The 18,490-nt window shown below is 39.6% G+C and overlaps 2 protein-coding genes across 2 annotated transcripts in view; both read left to right on the top strand.

Moving 5' to 3' along the window:
- LOC308089888 (uncharacterized protein) overlaps positions 1-18,490 on the top strand; it is a 66,493-nt gene that overhangs the window by 39,935 nt on the left and 8,068 nt on the right. The gene's annotated exons all lie outside the window — the stretch shown is intronic.
- LOC308090041 (uncharacterized protein) lies at positions 952-12,926 on the top strand (the record flags this gene model as incomplete). The annotated part of the gene is made up of 5 exons (XM_080435074.1): positions 952-1,093; positions 4,173-4,274; positions 11,049-12,113; positions 12,427-12,669; positions 12,901-12,926. The coding sequence occupies exons 2-5, from the start codon at positions 4,205-4,207 to the stop codon at positions 12,924-12,926; spliced, it is 1,404 nt and encodes a 467-aa protein (XP_080291200.1). The 5' UTR covers positions 952-1,093; positions 4,173-4,204.

Raw genomic sequence — 18,490 nt, 5'->3', positions numbered from 1 at the left:
TTTGGCGACAGAAAGCAGACCTTTTCCCAGATTAGAGAGGTCTGGAACTCTGGATGGTTCATGATATCGTACAAGATCAGAAATCTATTTTGGCCCCAAACCATTCAAAGCTTTATAGACCATTGGTTCTCAAAGTGGGGTCTGGGGGTCCTTGAGGGAGTTCCATGGGTTCCCCAGCTAAATGGTAGATAGTTAGGAACAAATTGACTCTTATGGGTCTGCAACTCTGAGAGTGTACAAATTGAACCAAATGGACCATTTGGTTCCATTTGTACACTCTCAAGAGTTACAGTTTCATTTGTACACAATCTGAGTTAAATTAACATTGATTTTTACAATATAAATTGGGGTCCCAGAGATAGAAATGCCATTACATGGGGGTCCGTAGCCTAATGCATGTCAAACTGGGGGGCCTTGAAATTAAAATGGTTGAGAATCACTGCTGTAAAAATCTTCTCTTGTGGGGGTCCCGGCATATCTTTTCAAATGGGGGTCTGCGGGCTAATAAGTGTCAATTTGGGGGTCCTTGACATGAAAACGTTTGAGAACCACCTTATAGACCAACAGCAGTATTTTTTTTATAATGTTTTTGACACACAGAGAGCCACTGAGCCAGTAAGGATTTACACTGGCTCCCTGTGTGATATGCTCTACTTTCTTGGTATTATACTATAATACCAAGAAAGTGGAGCATTTCACACGCTGCTGCTGCTGCTCGAGTCCTTGCTATAATAAATAAATAATTAATAATAATAAAATAATAATAAAAAGGACTTGAGCAGCAGCGTTCTGAATCAACATGCAGTCGTCTTGATTAAATAAACAATGGACAGTACCCGAGACCAACAGTGGGGGGCAGCAGCAATACACCAACTGGCTTCTAGACAAAGTGGTCGTCAGAAGAAGAACATACCCACAATGCAGTAGTGAAAACAACATGGTGTTGGTTGACTGACTGTTGTTGACACTTTAACATACCATAGATTTATATAAAAGTAAAACACAAAGAAAAGTAAAACGTGTCGTTTCTAAACAGTGTCGTCGTTAAGCAGCAGGAGGACGTTTGTTAGCAGCTCAACCACTGAAACAGCAGGTAATAAAGGTTACCTAATTCATGTTGTGTTTCATCTACTTTACTTCTTAATACTGACTCCTCATTTAAGACAAGATGTATCGCTCTTTACGTGCTAGATAGTGTGTTCGTAAACACGTTACAACACTGTCAATGTAAACCTAGTTATATCAATGTTTTATAGCAGTGGTTAATCTCTAGCCTGGTATCCAGCCTGCTTCGCTACATTCGGCGGACTTTTTTTTTCTCTCTTCGCTTCTCAAGCGAAGAGAGAAAAAAAAGTCCGCCGAACGTAGCGAAGCAGGCTGGATCCCAGGCTAGTTAATCTCCATATCAGGTGCAAACGTAGCCATGGTTCACATGACGCTCGTCTCTCACAAGCGTCATGGCGGAACTTCAACCTGGTTTTGGCACTTTCTCCATTTACAACCCGTACATCTACATAAACGTTCAGATTTCAAATATAAAGTGCTGGCCCCACGACCATGGATGTACCAAGTTAAAACGGGTGGGTCTAAGTACGTCCGTATCTTCCGCATTGTTCAATGAAAAGCATTTTAATCCGGTTCGAGGCCATTCTTTCATAGAGTTGTAATGTATCAGAGTGCAGTACACCTCCCAACCAATAGGGTCGCGTGGTTGAAAGTATGGGGATTCCTTTTTTTTTAATGGCCACCGATCGGATAAAATGCTTTTTATTGAACAATACGGAAGATACGGGTACTTAGACCCGCCCGTTTCAACTTGCTACATCCATGGCCATGAGGTAAGCACTTTATATTTGAAATTTGAACGTTTATGTAGATGTACGGGTTGTAAATGGAGAAAAAGCCAAAACCAGGTTGAAGTTATGCCATGACTTTCATGATATTTTCAGTAATTGTTCAGGGCTAGTGCAAACATAGCTTGTAAATGAGCAGGATTAGTTCTCTGTCTACTGTAATGCTTGACTATCAAATGAAGTTAGAGTTCCATGTCTTCATGCACCAGACATTGAATCCATATGATTCCCCATCCCTACTTGTGAACATATGTTGTAGCTTGGGGATGTGTTTTGTGGTTGAAAGCAGGGCATACATTTCAGGGAGGCCACAAAGGCTATGGCCGTCGTTGCCCCTCAGTTTGGCCTTGTACCCCTCAAAAAAATGGCATGCCTTGAGGCCACAGTGGCCTTAATGCCCCAGCTGACTGTACCACTTTCTCCTCTGTCTCTTTCTTGTCAATATGTACACACCAGTGTCTCTTTCTTGTCATGTAGACTCCAGTGTCTTTTGTTGAGATTCTGAATTCTTAACTCCCCATCATTAAACCAATCCAGTAACTTTGATTGGTTTAGGGCTGAGCATGGATCAGATTGTAAATGCCATTATTATTTGTTTATTCATTTATTTCAATGCAGATTTTTTTTTAAATTTAAAATCATCCTTAAATTCAATTCATTATTTCAATGGACTAAAATCTTGTTTTATTTGATGGCCTTCCTGCCCTGGAAATTCGGCCTTTGTGCCCTCAGAACATGGACAACACTAAAGGCCAAGTGGCCTTGCCCCTAAAATCACAAAATTCCAGGCTTGGTTTCCAGACATGCAATCACTTATAATATTTTTTATAGACTAGGCCCACGCTAAATTCAAATGTTATATAAGTCTATTGTTGATCTACCTTAATTGAGTGCTGTTGTTAACTAATGTTGTATTGTATCGTTGTTATATTGTAATATTTGTATTGTTTCTTCCTTTTTAGGGACAAAACGGGAGGAAAGTAGCTTTTGATAAATCCGACATATTTACACTTGCTCTTGTGTATATTTATTACCTGTCTTGTGTTCATCAATGTGCACTGTCCTGACCAAATACATAAAGTAAAGTAAAGTGTTTTGGGCTTTACATGCTGTGATCAGGGCTTGAAAGGGAGAGCATGCTCTCAATGGTCTTTCCTGATTAAATAAAGATCAAAGAAATAAAAATAAAGTTTCACAGCCCAGTGTATGAAGTGCACTTGTTTGCACCCTATGCAATAACTTCCCTATGCAATAACTTCTTCAAGTTATTTGTACAAGCCTCATTGTAGTTTTAAGGAAAGGGAAGAAGAACAGAGATAGAAAGAGGAACAAAGGAAAACAAGGATAGAAACATTTCAAAATATTCCTGATAATTGATGTGTCTACATACAACTCATGACCATCAATGGCCATACGATAATTGGTGGTACGGTGGGGGTATATATTGTGGTGGGATAACATGGCTGCAGAAACATTAATAACAGAAGGGGTACTTTCACTTTAGACCATTATTTGCATTGCTGGAATCCATGTTTTGATACGTTTTCCCTTGTGTAATCTTAAAGGGCAAGACCACTTTGGTAGAGGTTTGGGTTGTGTATTTACCTTGCCATGATGTAACTCCAAAGGTGGACAAGAAATCAAAAATAATTGCTCCATTGATTAGAAATTGATAATTCAAAATGTGCTCCTCATTGACTTACATTGTACGGTAAAACAGCTCTTAAACTCACTCTTTTAGCACGTAAATGAACACGAACAAAGCTGATTCAGACAATTTGGAGCATCACCGAACCTAGTACTGTTTGTTTTTTTAATAAAAATGTTAACTTCCTACTTATTTTACTATTTGAAGATCCGGATCCGCAAATCCAGTCCGGGTTTTCTTCTTAATAAAAATAGCAAAATCAACAGGAAGTTAACATTTTTATAAAAAATAAAAACAGTACTGGGTTTGGTGATGTTCTATATTGTCTGAATCAACTTTGTTTGCGTTTGTTTATGTGCTAAAAGAGTGACTTTAGAGCTGTTTTACCGTACAATGTAAGTCAATGAGGAGCATATTTTGATTTATCAATTTCTAATCAATGGAGCAATTATTTTTGATGTATTGTCCACCTTTGGAGTTACATCATGGCAAGGTAACTACACAACCCAAACCTCTACCAAAGTGGTCTTGCCCTTTAAGCGTGATGTCTTCAAAAATATATAAATACCATTATATTTGCACCGTACATATGTTGTTTGACATTAATAACTGGAGACCTGTTGACCAGTGTGTCCAGTTATTAATGTCCTTTTTCAACTCCTTCATTTCAGACCAGTGTGTGGAGTCCAGACTGCAGGTGAAGATGAACTCTCCAGACTCAGTCAGGGACATTTCTATTAAACAGGAGGATTCTGAAGACCATCCACACCTCAGTACGTTTCATGTGCTCTCTCTTTCTTTCATATTGTCTGTTCTGTTGTAGAGCTGTTACAATAATAACACAGATCATCGATGGGCATTTCCCTCAGCTTTCAGGTTTAACCACTTGCATCCCTATTCTGGGGGGAACATTTGCTGAAATTAACTGATCTACAAGATCTCTAGCTTGAAGATCAGCTATTTTAGGTAAAGAGATTTGGTGGAGAGGGGAAAAAGAGTCTACTAAGTTCAGAGCAAGCCCCAGTCAACTAAGTATTAGTTCACTAAGTATAAAAGGTTAGTGTACTATGTATAGATGGTTTTAGTCGTGTCCCAACAAGTATATCTTCATCTATTTCAGTGCATGATGACACATAGACCGGGAGCCAGGCCCAGCCCTCAGAATGTTTTCTGCTAAAAAAAATTCACTATGATTTCCTGTTAGCATATACCTTGGGCCATCACAAGTTCATACTGACCACCCCCAACTCGGGGCCGTTTGGTCTCAGGGGCCCCAAAACCCCCTTTTTTGGGGAGAAATTATGTTAATGGCAATATTAATTTACTAAAATTACATAAATTGTCTTACATATATGAAATTCGGCATGGAGTATCCTGACACATAGGGGTAAGTAAACAAATAGGATTCTGGTGCTTGCTACCATTGTACTTTTGAATATGACCACAACATCCCCAGAAAAACAAGAAAAAATACTGTCCGCTTGACAAATTATAACAAAGATGATTATTTTCCAGCACTTTATGTTGAATATCACTGCCACACTTGTATATAGAAAACTTCCCTAAGCTTCAATTTGAGCCCAAGATGACCTTTGTATCTTGAACATTACTCTTTCTGTAGCCAAGATTCTGCATTATACCTCAAATCGGAGAAAATTTAGTATTCAGTCATAGTAGAGGCCCTTGGAGTGGTCCACGCGCGACTGCTTATTTTCTTTTCTAGTTTGGATTTTTTGGCATCCTTAGGACCTCTATTATAGGGATCTCGATGATCCCAAGAAAAAAAGTGGTCCAAAGTGTGTTTTTTTTCAATGTTATATTACCCCTATGAGACCTGCGGGATTGCTGGCTGGAACGCCGGCGTGTCTTTCGGAGACTATGGTGCGCTAGACGTAGCCCAAAGATAGAGATACCATTTGATTCTAGACAACCTCAGGTTTCCAATGGGACCAACCTTGTCATGCTACCTTGACGGGAAGGGGGCTAAATACCTAATGATTCAAAGTTAGACAACATTTTGGCGAGGGAAAAACGGCCATCAACATTTTCCAAATGGTCCCTTGAGCTGTCACCTCAATATATGTGAATGGAAATGGGTTACCTAAAGCCTCCCCTGTACAGGCATGCCAAATGTATGCCAATCTCATGCAGTTTTGGGCAGTATGTAATTTCCGCCTATTGTAAAAAGGAGACCACTTTACTGTATCTATAGCTGTAAGAGACCACTGTACTTTATCTATTTGCTATATGAGACCACTGTACTTTATCTATTGCTGTATGAGACCACTGTACTGCATCTAGAGACCACTTTACTGTATCTAGACCACTGTACTGCATCTATAGACCACTGTACTGCATCTAGAGACCACTGTACTGTATCTAGAGTAGACCACTGTACTGCATCTAGAGACCACTGTACTGTATCTAGACCACTGTACTGCATCTATAGACCACTGTACTGCATCTAGAGACCACTGTACTGCATCTAGAGACCACTCTACTGTATCTAGACCACTGTACTTCATCTATAGCTGTATGAGACCATGACTGTATTGCATCTAGACCACTGTACTGCATCTATATCCCACTCTACTGAATCTATAAATCATTGTACTGCATCTTAAGACCACTGCACTGGATCTAGAGACCACTGCACTGGATCTATAGCTGTATGAGACCACTGCACTGCATCTATAGTAGTGCTGCACGATTAATCGAAAAAAGATCTGCACTTTAGTCATTTGTAAAAATGTGCACATTCTATTTTGGAATTTGGTGCTGATCGGTACAGCAGTTTTTGAGGTTAGCCCTGGACACACAGACACACAGACAGACAGATTATCAGACTCACAGACCCGCTTACAGAGCCACGCAGTAATAATCAGTTCACATAGATTTTAAACTAGGACCCAAATTTCACCAGACATTTCAAGCTTTCATGGCTGGAGATGCTTCGGTTGTGAAACGAATTGCATCCATACTCTCCACATGCACAGCCAAGAAACGTCTTTATGAATCTGCGGGGTGGCTGTTTCAGTGACGTAACTACGGCTGGGCATGTCGTAGCGAGGCTCGATGTGCTCAATTAATTGTTTCAACCCGACATTACTCTCCACCGACAGGGGCTGGTCATCTAGCACGTTAAACTGGACAATGTGCTCAGTTTTTACTTTTGCCTTCTTTCTTTCTCGTGGGAGTTTGTCTACTACTAGCAAACACTGTTGTTGTGATCACATGGGCTCTGCAATGCATGCTGCTGGATCCAGCATGCTGGAAAGAAGTGCTGGAGTGGACTAGTGGAATGGACTGCTTGAATCGGAGCGCTTGAATCTGACTTTTTTTTAACAGTCCGATCCACGTTATTTGGCTGATATCGGGGTATCCGATCCGGAAATTGGATCGTGTCATGCCTAATGATAATGATGATTGTCAAGCCCCACTGCATGCTCGCATGTGAGAGTCCATTCGTGTTATGAGTTGGTGATACATAGCCAAATAATGGAACACAATTAGATGTGTTATGGTGGCCTATATTTTTGTGACGTGTTGTCTAGGCGATGGCCAATTCTGTCTTGGCGGTGCGCTGAGGCTAAATTGGTCTGACAGACTCTGTGCGTACAGACAAACCCTATTCTAGACAGCTCGGCCTACGGCCTAAATCACTCAAATCAGTGCCCATGTGTGACATATTGTGTTTAAACATTTTTTTTTCTATTTTTTTTGCTTTTTACCGCTTATTTCTCCGTCGTTATTCAAATTGTTTCCTCCCCACACACACATTTCTGTGCGTTGTCACTGCTGTTGAATCTTACTGACTCACCTGCCAGTGAGGAGCCCCCACCGGGAGGACGTAGAGCCTACTACGTCCTACTCCTCCCGCCCAGAACTCCCTGCTGACAGGAGCCGCCCAGCCCCTAGGAGTACGTGACAGATATCACCCGCCCCGGCCCCCCCCGCCCACAAAGTGGATGTACCACAGTGGATTTGAATCCCCAGACTCTACCACTGTGCCACCCGAGTGCGATTCAAGTTAAATTAGTAACTAAACATAGCAAAACATGTATCATGATCCAACCTTTATACCTCCCTCTGCAGTTTCTAGTCCCAACCATGTGGATCCTGCCGTTTTATGTCATATCTCTGCCCCCCCCCGAAATCCACCTGTTTATCACACTCTCAATCTCCATCCTGCCCAATGTCCATTCCTGTAGTTATTACTACTAGACAACCATCTAGTCACAGTAATCTTCACAGTGTGGTCTTCAATCTAATTGAAATTCCCCTTCAGCCATCTTATCAACATTTCCCATTCCAGTCACACCATTTACCAAATTGACTTTCAAGAATCGAAAAGGGCTTGGGATAATACATCTAAATATTAGGAGTCTAGTTCACAACTTTGATTTTATAGTTTTACTGGTCAAACAGACTAGCCCTGACATCCTGGTTCTAAGTGAGACTTGGCTCAAAAAGAGTACTTGTGACTCCAAAGTGTCTCTCTTAAATTATAATTTATTTAGAGCCGACAGACTAGGTAGATGCGGTGGGGTGTGTATCTACATAAAATCGAATCTCTCTTCCACTGTTTTAAAAGCTTTCTCTCATCCCAGGTGTTCAGTTTGGAACATCATCACTCATTGTTGTGGGTATCTACAGACCACCGTCTGCTGACCCAGGTACCATTGACACCCTTGCCAGCATGCTCTCCATGCACTCTGATGAGGAGCTTCTGGTTTTGGGGGACATAAACCAGGACTGGCTGGGTATAGCTTCTGTGCACCTCAAGGAGGTTGCCACTGACTTAAATTTATCACAGCTAGTCCAAGAAACCACTAGGCCAAATCTTCTTGATAGCTCAAAATCTACCCTGATTGGCCTTATTTTTACTAATAGAGCTGACAAGTTCTCTGCTTGTGGGGTCTTCGAGCTGGGTGTTAGCGACTACTGCCCACTGCCCAGTTGGATGCATAAGAGATGCCCGTTTGCAACGAACTAAATCTCAGGTGATCTTAAAGAGAAATGTTAAGCATTTTAATGAGGACGCATTCTTATCAGACATTTTAAATAGCAACCTGTTTTTAACTTCCACTTTTACAGATGTTGATTTGGCACTAGAATTTTTCTCAGACACTTTTGTCTCTATTGTGGATGCTCATGCTCCGTTTAAGAGGATGATAATTAAGGATAAAGTCACCCCCTGGTTCTCACCTGCTCTAGCTGCTCTTTTTAATGAGAGGAACAGAGCATGGTCGCGTGCTAGGCGCTCTGGAGACCAAGCTCATTGGGCCTGCTTTCGCCAAATTAGGAATAAGTGCACCTCCTCTCTTAGAAAGGCTAAGTCAAATTATTTTTTAAATTTAATTACATGTTCACAGGGAAATCCAGTAAAATTCTGGAAAGCAGTGAATTCCCTCAATAATAATTCCTCTTCCACTCTTCCCCCTCAAGTCACTGTCAATAACGGTTTGATCTCAGACTCCTTGGAAGTTTGTTCTGCTTTTAATTAGCATTTTGCAGATGCTGGGCACTTATTTAACAACACTTACAATGGACCTCCACTCTCCACAAATTATAGCAATTCTAGAAATAACACAACAGATCAGTTTTCCATTCAGCCCTTCTCTACCTCCGTTGTTTTGGAAGCTCTGCTTAGAATTAATCTTAAGACTTCAACTGGAGAGGATAAATTAGACCCCTTCTTTTTATTGACAGCAGCACCTCTTATCGTACCACACATTACACATATCTTCAATCTTTCTGTCATAACCAGTTGCTTCCCGGATACCTGGAAACTAGCTCATATCCTGCCACTACACAAAGGTGGAGATATGCAAGATCTAAATAATTACAGACCAATATCTAAATTACCCTGTCTTGCTAAAATTTTGGAATCCCTCGTAAACTCTCAGCTTAAATCATTTCTCTCACACTTCTCAATTTTAAATATAAATCAATCTGGTTTCAGAGCCAACATTGGTTTTAGCGAGGTAGCCTCCAACTGGTTTCAAAATGATTTACTGATTAGACACCAATCTGACACCAAAGTCTGGGAGCACTCAGTCTGAGTTCCGTCCGGTCTCCATGGGTGTCCCACAAGGCTCCATCTTAGGCCCCGTCCTTTTTGCCAGACCCAGGGGGTCGGCCTACAGGAGGCTTTGACGGTCGGTCGGTCAGTCTGTCCCTCTTTTCCTACCCAGCCATTCAGATTTCAACCACTAGGGGTCTGGCAGAACCAGGTCTCCTGGTCTTGTTACTTTATATATCAATAATGTTATTTCTTCTCTTAATGACTGCTATGCCCATCTTTATGCGGATGACAGACACGGTCATATATTGTATTGCCAAGACAGCCCAGCTTGCCAATAGGAAGCTGCAGCTTGCCTTCAATGCTCTTCAGGAAGCCCTGGTTGAGCTTAGGCTGGTTTTAAATACAAATAAAACTAAGTTTATGATATTCACTAGGGCTAGAACCTCCAACCATGATAACTTAGACATAATCTCTTCGAGTGGCTCTTCAATTGAGAGTCTCAGAATATAAGTACCTTGGAATCTGGCTTGATGAGAAACTATCATTTAAATTTCATGTAGACAACCGTGTCACTAAAAATGGGCGTTCTTTATAGAAATAAAGCATGCTTTCCTGTATCGTTTAAAAAACCCATTATTGAAGCCACTTTTCTTTCTGTCCTAGATTATGGTGACACTATCTATAGGGTTGCTGCGCCATCAATTTTAAAGCACCTTGATACAGTATACCACTCTGCCTTAAGATGGGTAACTGGTGACAGTTATGGTACCCATCACTGTACACTGTATGGGAACGCTAGCTTATCCTCTCTCTCTGAAAGGCGGGATAAGCACTGGTATCTCTTCATTTTTAAAGCCATCTCAGGTATGCTCCCGCCTTATATTTGTGGTATGTTGGAGTAGAACCCTAGCTCCTACCAGACCCGCTCAAGGGATTTCCTAACGCTCAACGTTCCATTTGCTCATACAGAGCTAGGCAAAGCAGCATTTTCTGTTAGTGCTCCATCTACTTGGGATGAGCTCCAGAAGTCCCTAAAAATTAGATCACTGCCTTCCTTGGGGAAATTTAGGGCAATGGTTTCCAACACTTTTATTCCAGACTGTAACTGCTTTAATACATTTTCTAATGTATCTGTTTTAGTTCTTGAAAATATTTGAGTATTCTTTGTCTTCTGATTATTTAATATAGTTAATATTGAATTGTATATATGTATCTCTGTTGATATTATTGTTGTATCTCGGCTACATTGATAATGAGGGCCTGCCCCTCAACTGTATTCCGAGTTGAAATAAAGGTTATGCTGATGATGATGATTTTGATAATATCTTGCTAAAACTTTGAAGTCTTCAGAACTTAAGTTTCCAGAAGAACCTGTAATAACCTGAAGTTAGTAACTGTTTGGTCAATCTACTTAGGTGATAGATCATTATGCACATGGAAGATAGAAACAATTAGTTGCATTTTGATTTACAATTTAGGAATCCACTGTTGACTTTTAATGTTATTTTTCTGCTCCTAGATATCCTGCACATGGTTGTGTGTAAAGAGGAGGTTTCCCCTGAACAGGAGAGGAGGCCCAGTCTGCCTCAGGAGGAACCAGAGCCTCCACAGATCTATAAGGAACAGGAGGAGATACATCCAAGACCAGAGGAGGCTGATGGGTCAATGTTGACATTACTAGCATCGAAAAGTGAAGATGATTATGATGATGACATCTCTTCACACTGTTCTGAAGTTGAAGTTGAACTTGAATCAGATACTGAAGTCAATGAAGACGGTGACAAGAGCTTAAGTGAATCAGGTTCCTTGGAAATACACCAGCGTATACACACTGGAAAAAAACCTTTCCTGTGTGAACATTGTGGCAAGAGTTTCACTAAGTCAAGTAATCTGAAGACACACCAGCATGTTCACACTGGAGAAAAACCCTTCCACTGTAAACATTGTGACAAGAGTTTCAGTCAGTCAAATGACCTGAATAGACACCAGCATGTCCACACTGGAGAAAAAACGTTCCAGTGTGAACATTGTGACAAGAGATTCAATCGATCAGCTAACCTCAAAAGACACCAGTGGGTCCACACTGGAGATAAACCTTTCCACTGTAAACATTGTGACAAGAGTTTCAGTAACCAATATATATTGAGAATACACCAGCGTGTCCACACAGGAGAAAAACCTTTCCACTGTAAAGATTGTGACAAGAGTTTCAGTCAGTCAAATGACCTGAAGTCACACCAGAATATGCACACTGGAGCAAAACCTTTTCACTGTAAACAGTGTGACAAAGGTTTCAGTCGATCAAGTGAACTGACCATGCACCAGCGTATCCACACCGGAGAAAAACCTTTCCTCTGTATATATTGTGACAAAGGTTTCTGTCGACCATTTGAACTGAAGATGCACCAGTATATCCACACCGGAGAAAAACCTTTCCACTGTAACCAGTGTAACAAGAGTTTCACTCGGCCAAATGCTCTGAAGAAGCACCAGCTTGTTTTTCAACATTCCCAGAATAAACATGGTGACATGGGCTTCAGTCAGTTACGTACTTTGAAAAGACATCAGAGTATTCACACCAAGGGTAAAAACCTTCCACTTAAAATAATTAAACAGCTGTTTGTTGGTAGGGAGGTGGTTAGAGAGGAAAAATGTTATTGATATGAAGACTGCTCGTATAAAGTATCAATTAAAAATGTATTTATTTTAGGGCAAATTATAGTGCACAGGTGAACATAGGCTACTTAGGGGTAATCAGCAGGCACCTGCACACTTACCTAAGTAAGATAGAAATGATACCATCTACGTTCCTTTTATTAAAGGAACTGGGAATAAATGTGAAAATAGAAACAATTAGGAATCTAGTGTTGACTATCATGTTATTTTTCTGCTCCTAGACATCCAGGAGGTTTCTCCTGAACAGGAGAGGAGCCCCAGTCTGCTCCAGGAGGAACCAGAGCCTCCACAGATTGAAGAGGAACAGGAGGAGCTACTTCAAAGACCAGACGAGCCTGATGGGTCATTACTAGCAGTGAAAAGTGAAGATGATGATGAAGACATCTCATCACACTGTTTTGAAGTTGAACTTGAATCAGACTCAGTCACTGATGGCAGTGATGATCGGGAGGGGAAGGGGACGGGTAGGGGAACTGGGAGTTGGCAAGACGACTAAATTGTGGAATAAACGAGAAATATGACATAAAATATCATGTCTGAAATATTAACAGTGTCCTGAATAGACACCAGCATGTCCACACAGAGAAACCAGTGTAAACAATGTAACAAGAGTTTTTAGCGTATTTACACCAAGGGGTAGGGAGGTGATTGCCAATCAAAAATATTATGAATATAAATTCTGTTCTTGTCAACAGAGGCCTCCATTAGGACCACCACCTAAACATCAGAACTGAATATATATGTGAAATTGAGCCTTGAATAAATGAATTCATGAATTACTCCCTCTAGCTCTTCGGGAGAGAGACACAGAAATCACTACTGAACTGAACTGATTCTTCACGTCTTAGGAAAACAAATCGCTTGAAATATATATTTAAAAAAAAGATTTGCCGACTACTGAGATAATCTGAATAAGCAATTATCCCATTTATAGCTATTATTCTCTAATAACTGTAATTTTTTTTGGTCCGGCCACATATGTATTGCACATATATTTTTTATGTTATTCATTTATATGGTAGAACAGTTTTTCTATAATTTTACAGTTTGATGTTATGATTTAATGTAGTGTTCTCCTCTGTGAAATTACTTCATTAAAGATTATTTCTGCTACAAAATAATGTGTGATATTCTTACTGTGTCACAGTGAGAATATATCATACAGCCTGCATATATCATAGATAATTTATATATTTACAAAATGATATGGTTACCACAATACTATTGTATCCTGTAGCATGGTATGTTGGTATATGTTGTGCATCCTGCATCAATTCTTTTATACTTTGTCGCACACCAATGTTGCGCGAGACCATTGAAAGTAGCTCATCTACAAGTTCTAAATGCATTGCATAGTGATGAATTATTTTTACATTTTTTGATTTTTATGTAAGCTTTGCGTATAATGACATTCCCAAGATGGGGATTAGTAATGGATTCATATTTATATTTAATTCATATTTAATTATTGATTATTAGTATTTGTCTTTTTTTGGGGTAATCGGTTAAATCGATTCGTTTGATTAATTGTTGCACTCCTAGATGGATGTTCTCTTGGCTACAGGTCTGGAAGGTCACATAGTACTGTTACTACACAAACAATGGACAGTACCCGAGACCAACAGTAGGGAGCAGCAATACACCAACTGGCGTCTAGACAAAGTGGTCGCCAGAAGAACACACCCACAATGCAGTGGTGAAAAACAACATGTTGTGTTGACTGACTATTGCATGGACTGTTGACACTAAAATACAAAGAAAACTATATCGTGTCGTTTCTAAACAGTGTCGTCGTTAAGCAGCAGGAGGACGTTTGTTAGCAGCTCAACCACTGAAACACAGCAGGTACAGATCAACTCATTCATGTGTTGTTGCATCTTAGCCATGGTTCATGTGACGCTCGTCTGTCTGTCACAAGCGTCATGGAACCACTTGTTCCTTTGAGAATGTTTTACATTTACAACCAGTACATCTACATAAATGTTCAGATTTCAAATATAAAGTGCTGACCCGGCCACGGATGTAACAAGTTAAAGCGCCTGGGTCTAAGTACCCGTATCTTCCGTATTGGTCAACTCAATACAAACATTTTAATACGATCGGAGGCCATTTTCATTCATTTTTTGTATTATGTATAAGAGTGCAATACACCTCCCAACCAATAGGGGCGTGAAGTTAAAAGAAATGGAGACAATTCAAAGAAAATGGCCACCGATCGGATTAAAATGCTTTTTATTGAACAATACTGGAAGATACTGGTACTTAGACCCGGGCTCTTTAACTTGTTACATTCGTGGCCGTGGCGTCATCACTTTATATTTGAAATCAGAACGTTTATGTTGATGTACGGGTTGTAAATGTAAAACATTCTCAAGACTGTCATGATTCAGGGCTATAGTTGCATCTATGTATGTTTATTTGATTAATTTAAGATGGAACGTTAATCTATTACTCATAGCTGCTATAGATGTTTGTAAAAATGTGATCATAAACAGTAAAACATAACCATTGCAACTCTTAGCAGCAGCAAAACATTTAGGCTTTGAATTGTTTTGTTGCATGTTGTTGATGTCACTATTATTAAAGTAACTCCAGTTGCATCTCAGCTCTGGATCAGAGCTAGTTGAACCCCATATAAGCAATGAGGTGTAAACGTATCTTCTAAACCAGTAGGATCTTTACTCTGTCACAGTAATGTTAATGTAGCTCTGGTCCATTAGCCTGAAGGAGGGAGTTCTCCTAATGGACCAGAGCTAATGTTAATGTTATGATTGTCAAGTGAAGTTAGAGCTCCATGTCTTCATGCACCAGACATTGAATCCTTACCAACTAAACATTTGTCATGCTTTGACGGTGCGTCACGGTGCGTGACGCCAGATCAGTGTGTCAGGCCTAGAATGACCATCCAGTATAGGGCTGTCACGATTACAAATTTAAGTTGACGATTAACTGTCACACATATTGCGATTAACGATTTAATTGTGTTTTTGGCATTGAACATGGGAACATTATGAATAAACATTTAATTTCTGTTTGCCTTTTAGGCTTCGTAATCACAAATTGCATGGGGCAGATAATGACAAATAACTGAAATATACAAATAAATTATTGACATATTTAATAATGTTATATATTCCCAAAAATAATCAATTGCAGAAATATCTGATCTACAAGCTTAGACGTGGTGTAAGCTTGTTGATCAGCTATTTCTGCTTTTTTATATTTGAAAATGTATGAAAATGTTTCAACATTGAAACGATTATGACAATTATGCAAAGATAATTGCGATTATCTCAAATAATTACGATTAGACGAGTATGTAATAATTGTGACAGGCCTAAATTTAGGCCTGTCACAATTATTATACATAAATGTATGGCATTGAAAATAGTTTCCCTGTCTAGTTCACGGGCTGCAAATGGTCAGTTTAGTTCTAAACTCTCCTTTCTGTTTGTATCATTATTATTATCATCATCATCATTGGCAAAGATATTTCCTTGTTCTTCAACTTTTGCTGTACTTCACTGTCACATCACAAGTTCACACCAGGTATAAAGGGGTATCAAGAAGACTCACTCCAAAACCAACTCACCCCATTGCTAGGAAAACTCACTCCGGAAAACTCACCCCACAGGGTAGGAAAACTCACCCCCAAGATTTTCGGGGGTAGGAAAACTCACCCCAGGACCTGAGAAAACTCACTCCGGAAAATTCACCCCATTGGTTTTTAACTTTGTGGAAAACTCACCCCAATGGTTTTTAACTTTGTGAGCTTTCCATTTTCACAGAATGCTTTCATAATGTGATGGTGAAAAATGGTTTTAAAAAAAAGAAAAAAGAAAAATTCTTTCTTTGAAGGTATAGAATTACCAAATTATGTTGTTCAATTATATTTAGCTAATTAAAGTGCTTTAAATACAAGGTAGATTTCATCAGAAAAGTGAACATTCCAATGTGTTTATAATCAATGTGTTTATAATGCAAACAAATACTAACTAAGGGTGCGCCCCCACCAAGAGTTGGCTGGCCGCTGATTGCAGAATCTGCCAATGCATTGTCAATGCAAATGCGTGGATTCTTGGAAAAAATCCGCAAGACCAGGAATCCACGCATTTGCATTGACAATGCATTGGCAGATTCTGCAATCAGCGGCCAGCCAACTCTTGGTGGGGGCGCGCCCTTAACAAAGAAAAATTAAGAAAAACTCCAGTGAAGGTAAAACACAGGTATAATGTTTTGTTTTCTGTGTGAACACATTTGTGAGAAAAGCTTTTGGTAAGCGTTATTGAACTTTAGTTACTATTAGATATACATTTCACTATTGTAAGCATTATTGAACTTTAGTTACTATTAGATATACATTTCACTATTGAAAAACATGCATTAAAGGATCTACACCATGAATAAAAAAAAAAAATGATATTTAATATCACATGGTGTATGTCCCTCAAACCTTTTTCAAAAGGTTTGAGCCTAAATCATCACTCAGATATACTCATCCCAAGTCAATTGTCTCTGGCTTATACAGCACTTTCAGCTGCAATACCAAAACGTCCTCTTGGGCAGGGGGGGGCTACTGAGCAATTCTGTCTGTTAATAAATAAATAAAAGTTTCGGAGCGATTCGGGCACTTTTCATTTAACATTGCAACGCAAGTGACATCACTTGCGTTGCACATTCTGAAATGGCCTGTTCAGACACGCCCATTCTGAAAATCTCTGAAATGAGAATGAACGACTGAATGTTAAAAAAAAATATTTTTTGGGGTACAAGAGACACTGGGGAGCCCAAAAAATACTAAAAACCCCCAAAAAAATGAAATTCATGGTGTAGACCCTTTAAACACTTTTCCCTATTGGGCTTTTCTGCTGAAATCAATATAATCTTGCCTCCTGTCTACATGGACAATGATGACAATATTTTAAACACAAAAATATCATTGAACGACATAATTTGGTAATTCTATACCTTCAAAGAAAGAATTTAATCCAGTATGGATTAAACATGTCTCATTATGAAAGCATTCTGTGAAAAAGGAAAGCTCACAAGCCGGTAGATGTGCCTTTTTTAAACATACAGACTTGGTGTAGAGGGGAAAAGTTAAACCCACCCACAAAACAAAAACTCACTGTACTTTACACCATTGAGTTTTTCTGGGGTGAGTTTTCCTACCCCCGGGGTGAGTTTTCCTACCCCCGGGGTGAGTGTTCCGGAGTGAGTTTTCTCAGGTCCTGGGGTGAGTTTACCCACCCCTCGGGGTGAGTGTTCCTAGCTCCGGGGTGAGTTTTCCTTTTTGAGTTGGGGTGAGTTGGTTTTGGAGTGAGTCTTCTTGTATTCGTATAAAGGTTGTATAAATGTTGGAACTACACTTCTATACACCCTGTGCTTCCTCTGTTTTACATTAAACCATTTCTACAACCCATGACACATCTAAGTCTATATACATCCCTATAGTAATCACTCTGTGCATGGGGTGGTGGTCAGGGTTGCCAGATCTGCATATTATAATTTCCCGCAAGATTTTATTTGAAAATAGCCTGCAGATCTGCTATTTTCAAATAGCCGATGCATATGTTAAAGTGATCATGTGGCCCATAGTCGCTTCTTTTGGGCTGGTTTTCCTAGACCTGGTTGCTTGTTTCTCTCACAGAATCTGGCAACACTGGTGGTGGTGGTATATTTGGAAGGGTGGAGGGTATAATTGGTGGTGAGCAGCCAGGCAGGACATATAAGCATTCATGCGTGGTTGCAGACACATTAACACATTAAGACCGGGAACGCATCTGTCATTTTAGATTTTAATCACTTTAACCATTATTTTAAACTTTGGCTATTCAAAAACTGTGCAAATCTTTGAATATATATATATTATTTTAAAGCAAACATTTGTAACTCAAATCTTTAATTCTGAGGGGTCCCTGGAACAAAATATTTTGAGGTGGGGGTCCGCGGCCAAATACATATCACTTTGCATCACAGGAGTCTATCTTTTAACGCATTCTTCTTTGTGTAATCCTAAAGGTCTACTTCACCCCTTTTCAACCTTTTCAACCTATCTTCATTAACAGGTCCTCACTAATGCTCATGATAAAATGATAAAAAAAAATTCCACGTCTGTGTCTCATAGGAGGTCTGTGGACACTTCAGAAACCCGCCTACCAAAACACAGGTATAATGTTTTGTTTTCTGTGTGAACACATTTGTGAGAAAAGCTTTTGGTAAGCATTATTGAACTTTAGTTACTATTAGATATACATTTCACTATTGTAAGCATTATTGAACTTT

This window comes from Gymnoscopelus braueri (genome assembly GCF_963280865.1).
Source record: "Gymnoscopelus braueri genome assembly, chromosome: 8".
Taxonomy (NCBI): Eukaryota; Metazoa; Chordata; class Actinopteri; order Myctophiformes; family Myctophidae; genus Gymnoscopelus; species Gymnoscopelus braueri.
The sequence above is the reverse complement of the archived record's forward strand: the minus strand, read 5'-3'. Positions and strand labels throughout refer to the sequence as shown.